This window comes from Aptenodytes patagonicus, chromosome Z (genome assembly GCF_965638725.1).
Source record: "Aptenodytes patagonicus chromosome Z, bAptPat1.pri.cur, whole genome shotgun sequence".
NCBI classification, from domain to species: domain Eukaryota; kingdom Metazoa; phylum Chordata; class Aves; order Sphenisciformes; family Spheniscidae; genus Aptenodytes; species Aptenodytes patagonicus.
In genome coordinates, this window is record NC_134982.1 from 45,696,524 (window position 1) to 45,715,304 (window position 18,781).

Consider the following 18,781-nt stretch of genomic DNA (forward strand, 5'->3'; position numbering starts at 1 on the left):
ACAATGGGTCTTGTTCCTTCTTTCACAGGAGGATGACTTTATCCCATAAAACTAGAAGAAACACTTAGAGACATTTGTCAATTGCCTGATTTGATGGCCCTCTCAAGTAATTGGGAAGCTTAGAAGTAGTTTATTTCATAAAGTAGCTGTGAAATGACTTGTCATTTGGCAGGTTCATTGCTGATACATGCTGGCCAATGAAATATTCAGTTCTTGTAAATAATAATCTGATTTTGTCTATGGCAAATAAGGAGAAGAACTACTGATTTTTGTAAGGCAAGTTGTTTTTTTATGGAATTAATGCATGAAACCCTGACATATCCTTAGAACTCTCTCGCTTTCTTGAGCCAAGATATGTCTGTACTATGACAAAGCAAGATGAGCTGATGCTAGGAGGGCAGGTTATTCAGCACGCAAGCGGCCCTTTTATAGCCACTTTATGGTATGCTGATGCCTATCACACAGACATATTTTAGGTCTACGTGTTCGCAGTGTTCAAATAGGAGGATGTCAAAAAGAAACTTGGTGAAGTGGAAGGAAACAAACCAACCTACTGACTAATCAGGAAAGGGGCAAAGAAGAACATCTGAATAACTTTATAGTGCATGCTGACATAAAACATTCCTCTAGTAAACATTTGCTGTGGATATCAAGTGATATGGGTCAGAACAGAAAACTTTCATTTCTAGCCTGCTGACTTAAGTTCAGTCCAAGTTGGTGCCTGACTCTTTTTAATGTGATTTCATGGTTTTGGGCAAGTTCCTAAAACTGTAATTTAACGGGCCTCTTGGAGGAGGCTGGTAATGGAGTAGACACAAAGACTGAACTACCCTTTTACCCCAAATGTAATTGCTAGTCAGAGCTGAAACATGCTGGAGAAGCAGTGTAGCAAGGTCTCTGCTTTTGTTAAATTTGGGAATGAGCGGAGGTTTTGCGATCTGGAGCTTTCTCTGGGAGTAAATTAACTTTTACCTCCTTTCAAATGCATTCTTTAAGACAGTCATGAGTTTTTTGTAGCAGATAGAAGACAGGCACAGTTTATAATCTCATATAGATAAATAAATAAGGCTTCAGCAACCCTGGGTGTAATATACTGTACCTGTTATTAAAATTCCATAGATCACGTAGTGAATTCTGGTTTTATGTTTCTTGCAAAATTCACAGGCTTTATCATATTTCTTTTCTAAATGCCTAGGAAAATGCAAAAAACAGAACAGAAACTTAAGCTGTAGATAAAAAAGAAGAGTAATTTGCACAGGAAGATCAGGTTAAATTGATCAAAATTTCTCCACTGGAGTATGCTACACTTGGTATGGGTTAAATTTGGATCCCAAAGTGCCAAAGAAGATCGTGCTGAGATCTGCAGAGCTTTTGGGGGGGACTTCTTTGGTTTGATGTTGGACAAGTAAAAAAGAAAATCTGGCAGATATCTAATGGACCAATATATCAGCTATCCAACGGGCCGAAGTTAGCAGGTCAGTTGGGCTAGCCTCTGAAGCACAGCTCTTCTGTGACGTCTGCCAACAGGGTTAGTGCAAACTGGATAGGTAGTTAAAGATTCAGTGCCCATTACTAGACCCACAAAGATTGTTAATATAGCCAGCCCAGCATTGCTATGTGGAGCAGTAGTGTTGCTATAGTCGCGAAGGCCTAAGGCTGCATTTGTGTGTGCAAAATAACCAATATCCATCCAAAACCTTATTACAGTGTGCATAGATGTTTCTGGATATTTGAAAATTTGGTTGTTAATTATGTTAACTTTTCATCTAAGACTCATTAGTTCATAGAAGCTAAAATGATTTGTTATATTTGAATGTTCTATTCTAGTATCTGTTCTTCCAATTATTACATACTTCACTTTCGTTCTTTTCTCATCTCACTAAGGGTAACAGAGTGATTTCATGAGGGAGGCTGAAATTCAGGGAAATAGCAGTTAAAGGAGTTAATTCAACACAGATTTCTGGTGTTAAGTATGCTGGTGATGCGGATGTATTTCAGTTAAAAAAGCTGTAGCTAAGTAAACATCCTCGTATTGTGCAAGCTGAAAAAGGAACCACAGCTATAGCTCTGTCTCTCTAAAGCGGTGCCTCACACCCTACAGTCTATAAAGGCAACGTTATATTTAGAGATGCTAATTATCCAGACCGTACTTGTTTGGAAACTAGATGCAGCTGGAGTCAGATGCACATGAAAATTCAGCACGAATACCCTTCTTTTCTGTACTAAAAAAAAAATCAATTAATTTGAAAGAAATTGGAGAGAAACAAGGAATGTTAACTTAATTCATATCAGCATTCAGAACAGCAGAGCAGGAACTTAATCCTTCACCAGTACAGAGAGTAACAGGGTCTCTGAGAAATCTTGATTGCTTTTGATATTTCACTTTTAGTTCTGGGAATTCCTGTTGCCTCACAAATCATAGCTCTTTTTTTTTTTACTTGTAAGAACATTAGGTTATCTACCCAATCTCAGCAGAGAGATTAGATACAACAGGAAAAGAAAGGAAAGGAGAAACGAGAGACAGATGCATGAATAAGCCAGAGTTACTTTATCAAATTTATGGTTCATCCATCAACCAAAAAAAGGAAAAAATATTGTCTACTATCTGTTACCACTACTTATGAGTCCTTTGGCATTTAAAATTGTTATTTTAAGATTACAATTCCTTGTAATCTCTTCTTTGCTCTAACATCTCTCTCTCCCTTGTTATTTTACTATTTTAAGTGATTATCACTTTGGTACCAGGATATCTTAAATGTTTAGGCAGATATGTAATAAATAAGCAGCTCTGTTGTGAAAGGTGGCAGAAAAAACATCTTCCTTATGAAATCTGGTTAATTTAACTAAGGAAACATTATTTTCTAAAAGCTGATCCTATAGGCTTAAAGTGCAGCATGCTGCTGATGGCTTTTACTTAACCAAAGATGTTGAAAAAGCAGATATCACTTAAGCACGTTTAAAGGAGTACTTTAATGTGAAATATTTTTATATGCCAAAACTATTCTTGCTTGCATTTTGCAACTCAGAAATCCTTTTTCTGGTCTGCATGTACTCTATAAGTGAATGTTAACACCTTGCACATGTAATGAATCCTTGTTATCAACAGACTGATCTTTCAAAGGGGTTGTGTCTCAGACCACAGGCTATTCAGTACTATCTGTTGAAAGAAATCGATGACATTCAAAATTGAGGCACGCTTTGTGAATGCCCCTTTTGAGCAGATACAAGGAAGACATTAGATCACATTAGTGCCTGCTTTTAGGAGCTAATTTGCAAAAAATGACTTGGTAGAGATACCATTGCCCTTGTCAGGTGCTCAACATAAAAATAAACCTAGACAAAGTACAAAACCAAGTACAAAACCGAAGAGCATAGAACAAGCCATAGCCTGAATGTAATCAGAATAGAGCAGTGCACTTCAGCTTCCAGCCTACAAGGGGCTTTCACTGCTTGAGGCAATGGTACCTGCTGCTGATGGAAGAACAAGGGGACCTAGGGAACAGTAAGCCCTGTGAATTAAACCTTATTTATCCCACGGCTCTCCATGGGAGTACAAATAAACAGGAATGAATAAAAAACACACAGGCTTCATCTCTGCCGCAACTCAACCCATCTCTGTGCAGAGATGCCTCTTGTTGAGTGACTCCTGTGGGCCAGAGTTTGAGGGGGAGAGACCCCACTAACCTTGTACAGCCAACACTTGCCTGTGCAATTAGCTTACTTCTGGGGAGAAGCTGGATGCCTGCCGCTGGAGAGGCTTATCAAACTTGGATGTTTGATCTATCGAATCTCAGCTTTTGTTTTTGCTAGACCAGACCCTAAATGTTTTAAACAAGAAAGTGTTTCATGTTATGTACTGCTAAAGGAATGACAAATCTCCAAAGAACAGAGAGGAGAAATGAGAGAATATTTAAGTGACTTCTAAATACTTTTGCTAGATTTTTGAAGCAGTATTTTAATATGATGGCATCAGTAAACCTGATCATATTAACAAGTCTTTAAGTTCTGTTTATGTACAACTTGAAAGCATAATTAAAATCTTCACAACTACTTCTGTATGTAAGTGTATCATTTGTACAGGCATGAGACCTTTCCAAGTAGTCCAATTTGAGTGAGACAAACTCCTATCTAAAATATCCAGCAAGCGAGTTGCTAGAATCTGCTGATAGAAAGACAGGTTCAAAGCTGAAATGGTGCACTGTATAACAAAATGCAGTCATAGAAATCAGGGGAAAAGTACAGTATGATTTCTGTGAAGGTTTATATGAAGATTCAGTATGACAGAAAAACACTAAGACATTAAAACATAATTTTAAGTATTGTATCTTAATTTTTTTAATGTCTTATACAGGGTTTGTAGTTTTCACCAAAAAAACTAATCCTCAAGTAAAATGTAGATGTGTGCTTTCACTGTGTGGTCACTCGGCACCAGTGCTAACGAAGTGTAAAAATTCTGCTCCATCAAATTGGCTTTTTTTACAGCTATTCTATTCTTATTTTGCACTTGGGTAAATAGCTATGCAAACTGAAGGACAATAATGAATCTTTAACTTCCTGAAAGAGATCACTGTTTAAGACCTCTCTTTAAAAAAGGCTCTTACGGAAATGTTGGAAAAGTACTTAATGTACAAAAAGAAAAAATATTTCTCCTTTCATTTGCAAGGCTTTAGAAGGATAGTTCCACGATCACACATGTCAGTTGAAAAGTATAATAATTTTAAATACAATGTGTTTCTGTGTTACACAAATTGCTAGGCAATACAAAGGTCTGTGTAGCATAGGAGTATGGCAGTGAAATTTAGCGCTGTCGCTCCAGAAGCAAAAACACTGGCAGCTTATTGCTTAGGCCAGGATGAAATGAGTGGAAAATTTACTCATCCAAAAGACGTTACCCTTTCAAGCGTGGTTGCTCATCATCTACTGAGTCACGTTTGTTTTCATGCAGATCGCTCTCAATATTGATGTATTCATCCTCCTGGAAAACAGATCGGTGCCAAAGCTGTGAGAGGGGTGCACGCTTGTTAAGTAAGGTGCAAAAAAACAGATCCCCGCTGGCAGATGGCTGAAGCAGTCTCAAGACTTTCCTGTCTGCACTGAGTGCATGGCTCCATCTCTCCTGTCTGCCACCAATGCTGTGATCAGTATCAGGCAAACCCAGTGGTTAGACCATGGCTGTGAACTTTCCCAACCCATCCACACCATTTTGAAAGGGGAAATAAAGGGGAAAAAACCCACCAGTGTTACTCAGAGCTGAAGAGGGCCCCATACAGAGTACCACTGAAAGGGGAGAGCTGCGGGTAGGGATAGTAGAGCTGCTAATTAGCCAGCTTGCCCAGCACCTCCTGTTGACGACCCCCTGTTTTTGTTGCTTCTCTCTTTGCAGAACTTCAGTATGGTGGAAATTTTATGTATGGAGAATGGTTAAAGGGGTGGGGCTTATTGTTTTAAAAATTTAACTAAGCCAATAAATTTATTCTTAAGAAAAGCTGTTGGGAAACGGTAACAGGTAACGATCCTTTAAAGAGAGCTAGCATCCATGGGCTTTGTAGCAGAGACTTGAAATTTGTCCAGATGATAGCACATTTTCATCAGGAACACACCTTTTTGCCACCTGAATCCACATAAGCCTGGTTGCATTAAAGCTTTTGAACAACCACAGTCTGACCTCCACCACATTCGAGGACTGTCCTTGAGGAGGCTGGGAGCAGCACAGCCCCCAAAGTTGCTCGGCGCACCCGTGGGGGCTGCTGTGCTCACCCCCCGTTACTTCCCCCGGCCTGGTCCAGAGGGGCAGAGGGAAAGCGCCTGTCCCATGGGTATGTACCTCCATGCTCATGGTGGGGCCTGCGGAGGGGACAGCAACCTGGGGCAGGCGACCATTACATTCAAAGGCAGCAGCGTGGCCCTTGTGCCACACTCATGCCTCCTCGTTTTAATGCTGTGCCAGGGCGGCATGACTGGTCGCCTGCCCTTGGGTGTCCAGTCAGGACCACGGTGAAGGCAGACAGTGTTTTCCTGAGCTGGTGGTCGTGTCCAACCCTCTCGAGAGGAGCTGGCCTGCTGTGCCCAGCCACTTGGAACAGTGGCAGGCTGCAGGTGAGTTTAACTTTTTGTTTTGTGTCACTATTATTTGTGTTAACAGCATTCCCCAAACTGCTGTGTGAAGCAAGGCCCACTGTGGACCTTGCCCTGGCCCCTGCCTTCTGTCTGGCGTTCCTGCTGCAGGTGCTGCCAAAAGTCCTGGAAAGCCCTCGGTTGGTTCCTAGTGAGAGACTTGAACCAGCTCAAAGGCAAAATTAACACACGGCCAGTAATTAAAATGGTGTGGAGGAGTATGTATGTAGAAGCTGCTTTTCATTCCCCTAGGAAAAAGCTCAGTGTGACAAGGACAGGGCTCTCTCAGTCCTCCTGATTGCAGTTTTTGGAGGGGTGGTGGGAGTCGTGTGGTTCTGTGGAGCTGCACTGTAACTTACATCTGCATTTTTGCTAAACTCAATTTCTTTCTGTCTTTGGTCTTAACTGTGAAATAAAGCAAACCTGAAAAATGCAGATGCTGCCGCCTACTAAGTTGCTATTATTTTGGTAACAGGGAGCACTCTTCTCAGTGGCTGTAGGAGGTGGGCTTCTCACCTGAGGGACACTGGGTGCTGATAGGATTGAAATATCATTTATTCCTGGGCTTAAATTTGCAGTATGTTGCATGCCAGTCCTTCTCACAGATTTTTGAATCTACATTATAAATCAGGAGTCGATTGGGTCGAAGAGCCATGCTTTCACGTTTGCAGGCACCTACGCTCCCTGTGGCACCATGTCCTCTCTCCTGGTCACAGCTCGAAGCCCATGTCCCACACCTCCTGCCTCCATCCCCACTATCATTCCCAGTGTCCCCCGCTTCATGTACTGCCCAGGCCAGACCGTGCTCCCCCATCGCTCTCCCCCATGCCACAGCATCCTCCCCGGGCCAGGAGCTCACCTGGATCACCCACAGCCTGGGCTCTGGCTCTTTGAATTTGTGAAATATACTGTTTGTCTAACCTATTTTTTCTTTTGAGTATCTCAATATAAAAAGCATCAATCTACATCTTTTCACATTGTCTACAATGCATTTAAATATTCTCAGAATATTATTATGTTGCTATTTTATTGTCACAAATGCTTTCCTACCTCTACATTAAAAGGTGTTAAGAAAATCTGAAATCGAAGATCACTTTGTGTCTAACTCTATGCAGACACACAAGGAAAAGGGAGAATGGATCCAAACCCCTCTTCTTCTTTTTTCATGGCCAAACATGACATCAGATCTGGTTCTTGGGCAGTGTTGGCCCTTGCTGAGGCTAACCCAAGGGCTGCACGGAGCGCGTGGACTTCTGCCAGCAGGGGCACAGCAAAGTCCATACTCTGCAGAGCCTCAAAATAAACTCTTCTGCCTCAGTCACAGTGTGCCTGAGAAAGTGTCGGTGTGGGTATAAGTATCTCTACTACACTTGCACAAAGTAGTGACTGAATGCTTCCAGCTGAACCTTTTCAGTGGGAAATTGATTTCTTTGATTAAAATCAAGCTTTCATTGACTGCCACTACTTTTCTCCATTTTTCAACAGTTTCAATCAGTTCTGAATGTCCTTTTATTCTTTTTGTTTTGACATTTTCTTTTTTGCTAGCTTTTTTGAAGAGGAAGGCATAGGCACTGTCTACCACCTTCCTCTCCTAAGATCTCAGATCCTGGTCTAGTTCCCAGGAATGTATATCAGAACAGTCCAAGTGATCCTTTCCACTACTGTAAATCTGGAATCACTTCAACTTTGACAGCAGAGGCATTTCTTTGGCAGCATGCCTTTGCTGCCTCTGATCATATGAAAAAAATATTGGAAGATAGAAAAGAATATCCACAGCATGAGAAAACTTCTATTTCTTACGTGCTGTTTCAATACCATCACCAAACTTGGCAAGTAGATATGATTACAACACAAGAAATCACTAGAAGTTTTTAATAGAACTTTTAGAGTAGCAGATTATTTCTGGAGTGTGGATGTGAAAATATTAATACATGACACTGGTAAAATATCTGTGGTTTTTTTTTAACCTGACTCTCATGTCTTCATAGTGAGCTACTCACCATGTGAGCTTAAACAAATGTACAGTCGAAAGAAGTCAAAATGGATGTGTTTATTATGAAGTCATCTGTATTGTATTCTCCTGTTCTTTCTCTGGTCAGTTGTACATCAGAGCTGTTGCCTGCAGTTTGTGTTTGTCTGAAATTTCCCCTATTTTGGATGAATAGGTATTTAATAATATGTATGCTGTGTCTGACTGGAAGATTGTATCACTAAACCAAATGTTTCCAGCTTCTCTTTTTCCAACGTCTTGGGAGAAAATGCTTCTATATCAACTCCTCGTCCATAGTATTCCCTCTGATCACCATTCCTGATGCCTCTTTTGTATCTTGTATGAAGCCATTATGACATTAGAAAACATTTTTCTGAATCCTACATGTCCTGTCGATTTTCTGTGTTTTTTCCTTCATGTATTTCTGAGAACAGAACTCGTTTCCCTGTCAGTTTATGAATTTTAAATCAAATTCAGGTTTTGTTAAAATATCTGTCTTGGATTTATTACCACAGCCAATTACTGACATTGAATTTGAGGTTTATGAATTTACATAAGGATATTCAAAAGAAAAAAAAAGAAAAAAACATACCTGATTAGTATGTACAGTTTTCTTATTTTGTGAATTCTTGATTCTCTGTGAATTGTCTCTGAGACCTTTTGGATTTATAACATCCACACCTTCGCTGTCGTTCTGGGGCATGACAAGACCAGAAATTGTATCAGTTCAAATCAAAAGCTGAAAGCCTTTCTCATGTGCAGCAAGACTGATTTATACTCTGATGCCTGTGCTTCGAGGTTTTACTTTACTAGTATGGGAAGCCTGAAACTCAGTGTACGGAGCTCAGGTGTTCAAGTCCCTGCACTATTAACAAAGCTGTGTCGGTCATGGATGACCCTTGACTAATGTGAATCTGCTGTTTTCTTGACCCAAACTTACATGTCCTCCCAGTGCTGCCCTTTGCCTCAGGACTGGTTCAACAAGTTTACAAAGATCCAGCCCTTCTCCCCACCAAGGGCAAAATGGCCTACGTGAGCCTTCCCCAGGTTCTTAGTACCTTTGCTCCAGTTTATATGCTCCTTATGCATATGCAGTAAATGCATATTTTTTAAAAAATACATACTTCTATTGCTCTTGGAATAAAACACTCAGAGTATCTTTAAAGAGAGCAGTTAGCTTTAGTACATTAACTCTCTGTGGTATACCTTTTATCAGAGTGTACTGAGAGTTGAAGACAGCCATAACCAGCTTCACTATTTCTACTTTTTTTTTTTTATTCTGAAGCTGAGTTTTCTCGTTTCTTAATGTCTTGAAGGGTACATTATTTCTTTTTAACGATCCTTGAAGGGCTGGTTCTTACTGTGGTTTCGTAAGAAAGCTGCTTAAACAAAATGTCAGATAACTTACATCCGCAATTGATATGAATGTTTTGTATTTCAGTGGTTTCTTATGGCAGCAGTTATGGTATGGTCGTTTCACTGTGTTTTATTGCATGATGTATCTCATTATTTACATGGTAATAAAACCAGTAAATTAGTATCTACATTTTGGCTTCTAAGAAAATGATCATTTCCAAATGAACAATACAAAATAAGCTTAATCATAGTAAATTATGATAAGGCAGGAATAAGCAGTACTACTAGACATAAATTAAATTTTGCCTTTTAGTGGAAACATGACCTTAGAAGCAACCAGAACACACTTCAGTAACATATTTTCCTTAAAAATACTCTGCCTCTAAACTTCACAAAAAATCTGTTTCAGTAAAAGTGTTTCTGGAACCTTGTGTGTCTGGGGGAAGAGGAATGAGTCGCAAGAAGCTGTTGATTCACCTGCTGTGGCCCTGATAAACCAGATGCCGATACCTCAGTTCCCTTCCTTCTAAGAGAAGAGTATCTTTGCATTCCCTTAAGAGGGAGGTATTTTTTTTTCTAAAAGCACCTCTGTTACTCATTTGTCTTCTAACGGTGCTGTCTTAGGAGTTTGCCATGGCCTCCCCTGCAGTCGACAGTGAAAGCCTCTACTGAATACTCCATGCAGTGCAAAAAAAAATTATCACAAGAAGCAGTGCTTGACTGTAGCATTGAGATATAATATATTAAAAATACTATACAGGACAGCATAGAGAAGTCAAAGTGGTACAGTTCTGTAATTGACACACACACCTCCCTGGGGATAGTCTGTTTGAAGATTTCTGTACTTGTTGCTGAGCAAGAAAAAGCAGAGATTTCTTAGGACTTTTGTCAGCGAACATGTGAAAAACAGTAAACATGTAAGTTGCTCTCTATACGTACCAGAAGTACAGAATAATTTGTGTTGGAAGAAACCTCTAGAAGTCACTTTGTCCAACCCACTGCTCAACTGCAATAATTACATAAGAGTTTCATTTATAGAGTAATTAAAATATATGAATGTATGAGTAATGTAACAGAAAACTAGTAAGAGCACCACATGATTGCTGGAACTCTAAATAGCCCACACTGCAGAATGATAGAATTGTGTTATTTTCTGCAAGCGTAAAAGGCAGTCATTTCAACTGTTCATACCACATTTCTGGCATGTTCCAAATTCAGTAGAAACTGGTTAATTAGTATTGATAACAAGTTTACTTCAGTAAGAGACTACTTCTGTTGACTAAAACGGTGTTTGAATGAGTGCCGTGAAGCTGAGAAATTTTCATAGATTTCACAGCTGATTTTTCAAGTACAATCTCTTCATCTTCCCCTTTATACATTTTTTTTATTTTGTTTGGTGAAAGTGCATGTTATTTAACCCTGCCCCTTGAAGAAAAAGAATTCTTTTTAATTTCTGATAAGAATAGCAGCATTCAAGTGATATAAACCTGCCTATTCCATTTTCCTGTTTGCTTAGAGTCTTTCTGAGTTTGCTGAAGGAACCCCTCACCAAAATGTCAATCTTTCTGTGCTTATCACCTGCTGTTGCAGATTGCTACCTAAGCACCCGGCTCAAGCAGAAAAGCTTCTACCTCATTTGCTCAGTATCCTTTTCTACCTCCCTGGAAACGTCCGCAGAACAAAACGTTGCAACAGAAAACGGGAATTCAAGCCTTAGGGACTACAGCGAGCACAGCCCTGTTACGAGCACAGGCCAGATCCAGCAATATGCCAAGTCATTTCTGAACCTACTCAATCTGAGTGACATAAGGAAGCAGGAAGTTAAAACCAAATTAGAGAAGCTTGGTTGGGAAGATTCCCTTTAGGCCACACTTGAAGGATTACAGAATTCATCCATCTACTTTGAATGTTGACAACATGAAAAGAGTTACACAGTTGCGCTTCTGCTTTCACACTCTGCTGTACTTTTCGTGATTGGAATTTCCTGCTTGTAAAATATTTGAAAAGGCAAGGGCATGGAGCTATCTCGTACTTGTAAGTGAAGTGCTCTTTCAATGTTTGTTTAGTTCCCTCTAGATGAGCGGTTCATTTGCCAAGTTTTTTTTGCATAAGTACATTCTTTGACCTTCCCTCCTCTCTCCCCTGCCTTTCGAGGGAGGAGTGGTTTTGCAAAGAGCACATAACTTCTATCGGTTGTGCTTTTAACAACAGCACACACTCTAGAGTAGATGGTTTTCCGCCCCTGCCAGTTAGTGATGAAAACAGATCGGCTATCAGAGCATCTAGGCAGCTGCTTAAACTGTTTATGGTTTAAGGGTGGGTCATTACAATAGCTTTGGAGATTAGAATCAGGGTACTTAAGGAACTCAGAGGAAACCAGATGCTTCAAAGGCAAATGTTTTAAGTTACTATGTTGGATTTCATTGGATTTCCAATTGCATTCAGTCAGCTCAAATTAAGCCATCTGATTTACATTTCAAAACTTTGCTATTCTTTTAATACTCAGTGTAATTGAAGACCATTCATCTAAGTTTTCCCCCATGTACTACATTTTGCTAGCCAGAGTGTCATGATTCTGAAGGAGTTAAAATGCATTTTAAGCATTGAGGAAGAATTTTTTCGATCAATAATCATAGCATTCATAAATTCCTGTCAAATGATAGAATTCAGTGTACAGGACAGGAGGGATGAATGTTCATTATCCATGTGTTAAACTATAGTAAATGAGCTGTAGAGACAGCAGATAAGAAACGTACTGCCAGATTTAAATTCAACTGGCTAAATCTTCATGAGGTGTTTTGAAATGGGTTGTAAATTAGGCTCATCCACCTCTGAGTACACCAGTGTTTTCTTTAAAAACTTGTCAGCCTTGAGTAGGATGGTTGGATAGTATCCTGAAATGCAGGATAAACAAGTTAAAATGATAGACTGGCATAAGCTGGCCATAAGAAAAAGAAATAGGAAATCCGTTTGCTCTCGGAGCAAGTAAAATGTATGAGAGGCAGAAAGCAAAAACCAGAAAAACCGAAACAGGAAAAAAAGATGTGCACATTCCTGAGAAGATAACAAGGTGCACATGACTCTTGCTATTATGGCATTCAAAATATCTGTTGATGGCAAGCAGGAACACAATGAGGACGACAAGGACAAGAATCCTAAAAATGGTTTTCACAAGGAATATTTACTTAGCCTGAGAAGAAAAGAGCTTAAAGATATAACTAACTTCCACTATTTCCTGTAGGAGATGGGGTGGTATGTCACAGTTAAATTTTTTTTTTTTAAAACAAGCATGGCTTTGGAAAGCAAGTTTTGAAAATGTGGAAAAGGACTGCATAATTTCCTGCCTGGATCTGATGGCGCTATGCAGTGCAATGCCTTCATAATTTCCAAGGGAAATTACAACAACGATACCCATGAAATTGAAATTCTTAATAGTGCCTATAGTCTTAATTAACCAACCAGACAAGAGTATCTAGGAAGCTGTAGAGAATGGTGATAAACACAGAAATAAATGGCATTTTTTAGGATATGTTATAAGCTTGTTTGAATGTAATGGAGTATGAAAGCTGCATATGTTATAGCAGTATCAATGTCCTTATGTAGAATGAGTAAAAAGCAGAATTTTAAAGCGGATCCTTCCTCAAGTCAGCTTCTTAAGAGCACGGTGTGCTCTGCTACAGAAACAGGTACCAACTGCTTAATGCATCATAACCCTGACCATAGGAGGCCAGTGAACAATAAGTATTTATTAGATGTTATCTTCCCTTTGCATTGTATTTATTTTATGTTTACCTCTGTGTTCCTTTTAAAAGTCAGGGAGTTTTTTGGTCCCATCTACCACTCCTTTTTATGAGCCAGCTCTTATAATTCCTTGAAGAGTAAGTGTGACTTGTTGTTTAATGTCATCGTTAGCAGAGATCTGAATCATTGGAACAGATTAGGTAAAACCTTTGCCTCTTAAATGAGGGCTAAACACAAGCTAGGTAAATCCAATCTCAGTTTTAAGGTTACTGTTAGTGTTGCAGGGTTTCTGAGAAGGAAATTCTGTGGGCAACTGTAGTGATCCTCCAGCCAGTGCCATCAGAGAGAGATGAGAAATGCAAGAGACTCAGTAGTGTTTCTATACACTGTGTGTGACATTATTGTAGGTATAGATACAGAATGTATTACATTGGCATGTAGACACTTAACATGAACAATCTTCTGGATAGCGATGAGACTATGAGGATAATGATTTAGGTTCCTTAAATTGCATGACATATTTACAGGGGGAAAAAATATTAAAAACCTCAATGTCTTGGTATAAACAACGTGGCAATCTGTTGATTCTAGCTACGAGGTAACATCCAGAGCAGGTAACTTTAGCATGTAGGACTTAACAATTGCATTGGGGTTTTATTAAGGTTACATTGCACTGAAAGGCAGGAGAGTGCTTGGGAAGATTGGCAGTGTGAGTAGAGCTATGTATGTTCTTAAAACTGATACAAGAAGCTTACTCATTGTAATACACTCAAATGGCTGTTAGTAACTCAGATGTCCCTAATATTGAAAAGAGAGAGAGAATGAGAGACACAGAGGAGCTGTACATTTGGGTTTTGTTGTCTGTTTTCTTTTGAGACCGTTTTGAGCTGTTAATGAGATAAAAAGTTGCTCCTGCGTCTCCCAGGTACTGGCATTATCACAAGGCAATAACGCAGGACCGGCAGTTTTTGACGCTATGCCTATAAACAGTTCAAGTGGAATCTGCACAGTGTACAAAAGAAGTAGATGATATTTTGCAGGATCATACTTTTTTTAAATGTAATTGATGGTGTTAACAGAACTTTATGTTATGTGGATGCATGCCCTCTCTGAAAGTTAACATTGGTTAACTGATTTCTGAGGGTTGGTTGAAAAAGTTTTATACTTCCGTGATGCAATGAAAATCCTATCATAGTACAGAAGAATGCGTGTGTTTCAGCCAATATGAAATTGAGAAGAGCTCAAATAGTTACCCCTCTTTGACCATTTGTATGACTAATCAAAAGGCAGATTACTCTGTATTACAATCTCTTCATCCTGTTAGAGTCCCTCCACAACAGAAGGCACAATGCCTCTCATTCTTGACATAATAAAGCTCTGATATGATCCTTCATGCATTACTTGCTAGGCTTGAGCTGCTTTGTATTACGTTGAGAGCTCTTTTCTTGATTTATTTACTTTATAAAACAAACTACTTAACCCAGGTTTACTTTGTCCCTGTCTTATTTTTTCTATCCCTTTGTTCGTTAATCATTAAATGGCTCAGGTACATCTGAAGGTACCTATGGAGTGCAATCCCATACTGATACTTAAAATGGCTTAAATTAATCCCTTTCCAGAACACCTTTATATTTTGTGGTTTAGAGAAGATACTCATTGCTTAATACTAGAAGACACAGTATCTTGGAGGAAGAAAAGCATTCACTCTTTGTGCAAGAAAAGCTCAAATACAAGAAAATTGGCAAAAATTATGAGATTGTTTTCTTCTCAGTGGCTTCTACTGTGATTTGTTTTTCTATATGCAGAAGTTTACCTATTTCCTTCTGTGTCTTATTTTCTCTAGGAAATTACTTATATGTTGAGGCAGAGATAGACAGTGTAAATGTAAATGTGAACACCTTCTGGTGTTCCAGGAAGAAAAAGTAACCAGAAAACATGACTCAGGCCCCAGGTTTCATTGTTGGACAGTCTCCATGATTTGGCATTTGAATTATTTAAATCAGAGAGGATTTGCAGGCTCTTGCAAACCTCTGCAATGGACAGGAAAGGAAGCACCTGGGTTCCCTACACATTGCCCAGGTGAACTAGCTGCATAAGACAGAGGATTATCCCGGCTGACTGTACTGTGCTCCACACAGACTGCTGGACAAGAGGTGATTTTCAGCTTAGGTCATTCAAGAGCATTCGGCACCGAGCTTCTGCAGCTAGGGAGGGACTTCTCTCCTTCATGGGTTTGTATGCACAGACTTTGGAAGCTGACTGCGCTATCTTAGGCACACATTTTGTGTGAAAATGCAGCCAGGATGAAGCCCTCTCATAGCTCATTCACTTGAACTGAGGGAAACCCAAGTTCAAATTGCTTGTCTATCTGCTCTGAAGCACAGATGCGTTGAGGGCGCTCTGATTACCCAGGAGAATGCCCTAACCACTGGGCTATCATGTTTTAAGAGTTATCTCTCTGTTTCCTCTTGAAGCTGCCCACTTAGCGTGAATTATTAACTGTTGGCTGGAGCAGGGACTTGACCCTAACTCCCTTCTATTCCGCAAATATTCCCTGACCGGCAGATTATCAAATCAATCTATTGCTTGTCTGTCTCTATAGCCCAATGAATAAATATCCAGATGGTTGGATGTCACTGGTGTTACATAATATTCCACATGCTTAGCATCTACAAAGACTTTTCTGTGTTATTTGAATACTGTTAGCCGATGTTCACACCCACTACATGCTACCCTTCCTGGTAGCTGAGCTCAGGAGCAGCGTAAGGATCAGAGGCTGCAGAGGAGAGCAAGAGGTACTTTGCTAGCACAGCACTTTTTAGAGCCACTGCCTCTCCCTGACCTGTTCTACCTTCAGTAACGAGTACAGTGAACCGGCCTGGCTGTGGGTTCTGTTTGTCTCTGCTCTAATTCCTATGAAAGTGCAGGGATGCTGGGCGCTGAGAAACACTAACTAACTGGTTAACAGTTTTTTTGGTGCTTCCACTTTTGAAATCTGCATTTTTTAAATGGCTGTTAACATTACTTCGTGCGCATAATATGCAGAACCTTCTGGGTTGGCTCCTTACCTCCTCTCTGTGCTCTTCTGGGGAGAAAAACAAGACAATTGCACTTATTTTATGCATGGAAGAAAGAAGATATGCCCTACTGTGATTATATGGTTATTTTTCTCGTATTATTAATATACATTGCTTTGACGAGATATATGTCTGCTGCATAATGATGACCTCCTCTTCAACAAAACTGTGAATTACCTATCCTCAGGAAAAAGCAGCAACTGATAGACCAGATGGGAGAGGTGGATGAGCTAGTTGTGAGATCCATCAGCCTATGAAATATTACTGAGTCAGGAGACTTTTCAAAGATACCAGTATGCTAGGCAGCAGATGAAGGCAATAAGCGGAGCCTACTCCTGAATGTGTCGATTGTGCTCCAGCTTTTTATACGAGAGCCTTGTACTTTGGCAGGATATCAGTGCAAATCATGTGGAGTGTTGTAAAATATCTGCAGGCAGAGAGCAGAAATTGCTTTTTCTTTGTTCAGGGACTGAAGTAAGCATTGTTAATTGTTTTTAAGTCCTTCCTCTTCCCCACAAAGCAAAGGAAACCACGCTTACCTGGAAGGCCAAATTGTGCACTCCTGAGCGATCACAGATGGTCTCCTTCAGCTCCATGTGCCTAGTATGGGCAGAAGGATTTTGGGTGAATGTAGAAAGCTACTTGCAGCACAGGGCAACAGCAGCCAGCACCTGGTTAATCCATTCACAGGGTTGGTGACTGTCACTTGAAGTCTAGTTAGCTGGAGGCACTCTCAGGTTGCTCTTGGTCGCTTATAGCTCCACCTTCTCTCTCCCCTGGCACAGCCCCTTTTGGACAGTGTGGGAAAATGCATTCAATGTTTCTTGAGACAAGAAGGGAGGATTCCTGTATCTCTGGGTGATCCCAAATGCAAATATGTGTACTTATATGACTTCTGGCTTTCCTCACTTGCCTGGGGGAAAATCTTCCCCACCCAGATCTTAGAGAGATCAACACAGGTTTTGTGTTTTTACAGCTATTCTCAAATCACTGTTTCCGTGACGTTATTGTGGCTCTATTTTCATAGTGATTAGGGACTTCATCGAGCAAGAGAAAACAAGGGAAAAAGAGCAACTCCCAAACCTCCAACAAATATTGGTTATGCATTTTCAGTTGGCATGCCAAATCTTATGGCATGGGGTCATTTGGTTATCTGTTCTCAGATAACTCACTTTTAACTGGAGAGTTTTCTAATACTTTTCAGGCTTGCTATTTGCAGTATGGCAAAGTTATATTCTTAGAACTATCAGCTGGGTCTCTTACCCATGTTTTTGGTTGCCTATGGACTTTGTATTTACAGCTTGTTCTGTGTAAGTTCACTGAAAATAGTAGCACTATTACAGACACTAATGTCAGACAGGATTTGAATGAATATAACTTTTGTCTTTAAGGACAACAAAAATGAGGGAGTGTTCTGTTTCTTTGATATACAGCAATGTATATTTATGTACTCATTAAGTGCCTAAATTTGTAACTTTCTACATGGGGATTGAAAATGTCATGAGTTTTGCCTCATCCTGTGAAAAAACAAAAAATTATGTCCTGTTTTAGCAATAAAAACAGAATGGACTAGCATGATTGAATATATTCTTGGAAATAAAGAACAGTTACATGAAAAATAAGATGATGCATCTTTCTGAGGAATCTTCCAACTATGTTTTAATTATATTATAAATCATACAGTTGCAATACATGCTCTCTGAATCTTGTAACTATTGCTCAGAAAGAAGGACTAGGTTTTTTTTTCTTTTTTTTTCAGTAAGGAAGCAAGACTTTTAATGATATATTCTGTTTTTCAGTGTTCAGAATCTTTTTTGATGCCCCAGGTTTTGAAAACAGCATGTTTGTTGCTATTTGTATTTGCCCTGTGAGTAGAGCAATTTCTGTGACTAATTGCTTCTCTCTGCACACTACTCACCAGCAAAAATAGCTGCAAATATCTTTAACAAATTTGATATAATTGCCTGCTGATTATTGCATACCTCAGCAGTTTCTCTCTTCCTTTCTTCCTTCTCTCCTGCTGCCAGTTCTTGGACATGCTTTTCCTATCAGAGGGAAGAGGGCAGAGGAAACAAGGCAGTGAGTCATTTTCAAATCCAGCCCATGCAATCCTAAAATCTGTAGTCTGCACTTGAATGGTTGGAAGAAAGTTCTACCCTGGTAACTATGCCAAGACACAAGTATTTTCTGCTATTGTTCCTCTTCTGGCAACTTGTTAGATCATTTTTAAAACTGGTTTTCTCATTGAAAAATGTCAGGATAACACTGACTTGATCATTTCAGTGCAAAGTTTCCTCTTCTGAATTATATTTTATGTTAGAAAACTCACAGGATACTGAAAGCAAAAACACCCACATACCCAAGACCAATCCTGAACCCACTATAGAAAACATGAAATATGCCATTTCCCTGTGGACAAAGGACCATGTAGTTAAACAAAATGTGGGAACTCACTGATGTTTTTTGTCAGGATCAGCCAGCAGTCTACTTAATGTTTGATTTA

The 18,781-nt window shown here is 39.7% G+C and overlaps 1 protein-coding gene across 1 annotated transcript in view; it reads right to left on the minus strand.

Annotated features, from left to right (window-relative positions):
• The window catches only part of SLC28A3 (solute carrier family 28 member 3), a 44,379-nt gene extending 27,505 nt beyond the window's left edge, over positions 1 to 16,874 (minus strand). Inside the window, exons 1-4 of the mRNA XM_076362912.1 lie at positions 16,818 to 16,874; positions 8,697 to 8,798; positions 4,893 to 4,975; positions 1,100 to 1,191 (exon numbers count right to left, since the gene is read on the minus strand). Coding sequence (XP_076219027.1) covers positions 1,100 to 1,191; positions 4,893 to 4,975; positions 8,697 to 8,798; positions 16,818 to 16,874 — 334 coding nt within the window. The remainder of the gene's footprint in view (positions 1 to 1,099; positions 1,192 to 4,892; positions 4,976 to 8,696; positions 8,799 to 16,817) is intronic.
• Positions 16,875 to 18,781: the final 1,907 nt, after the last annotated feature.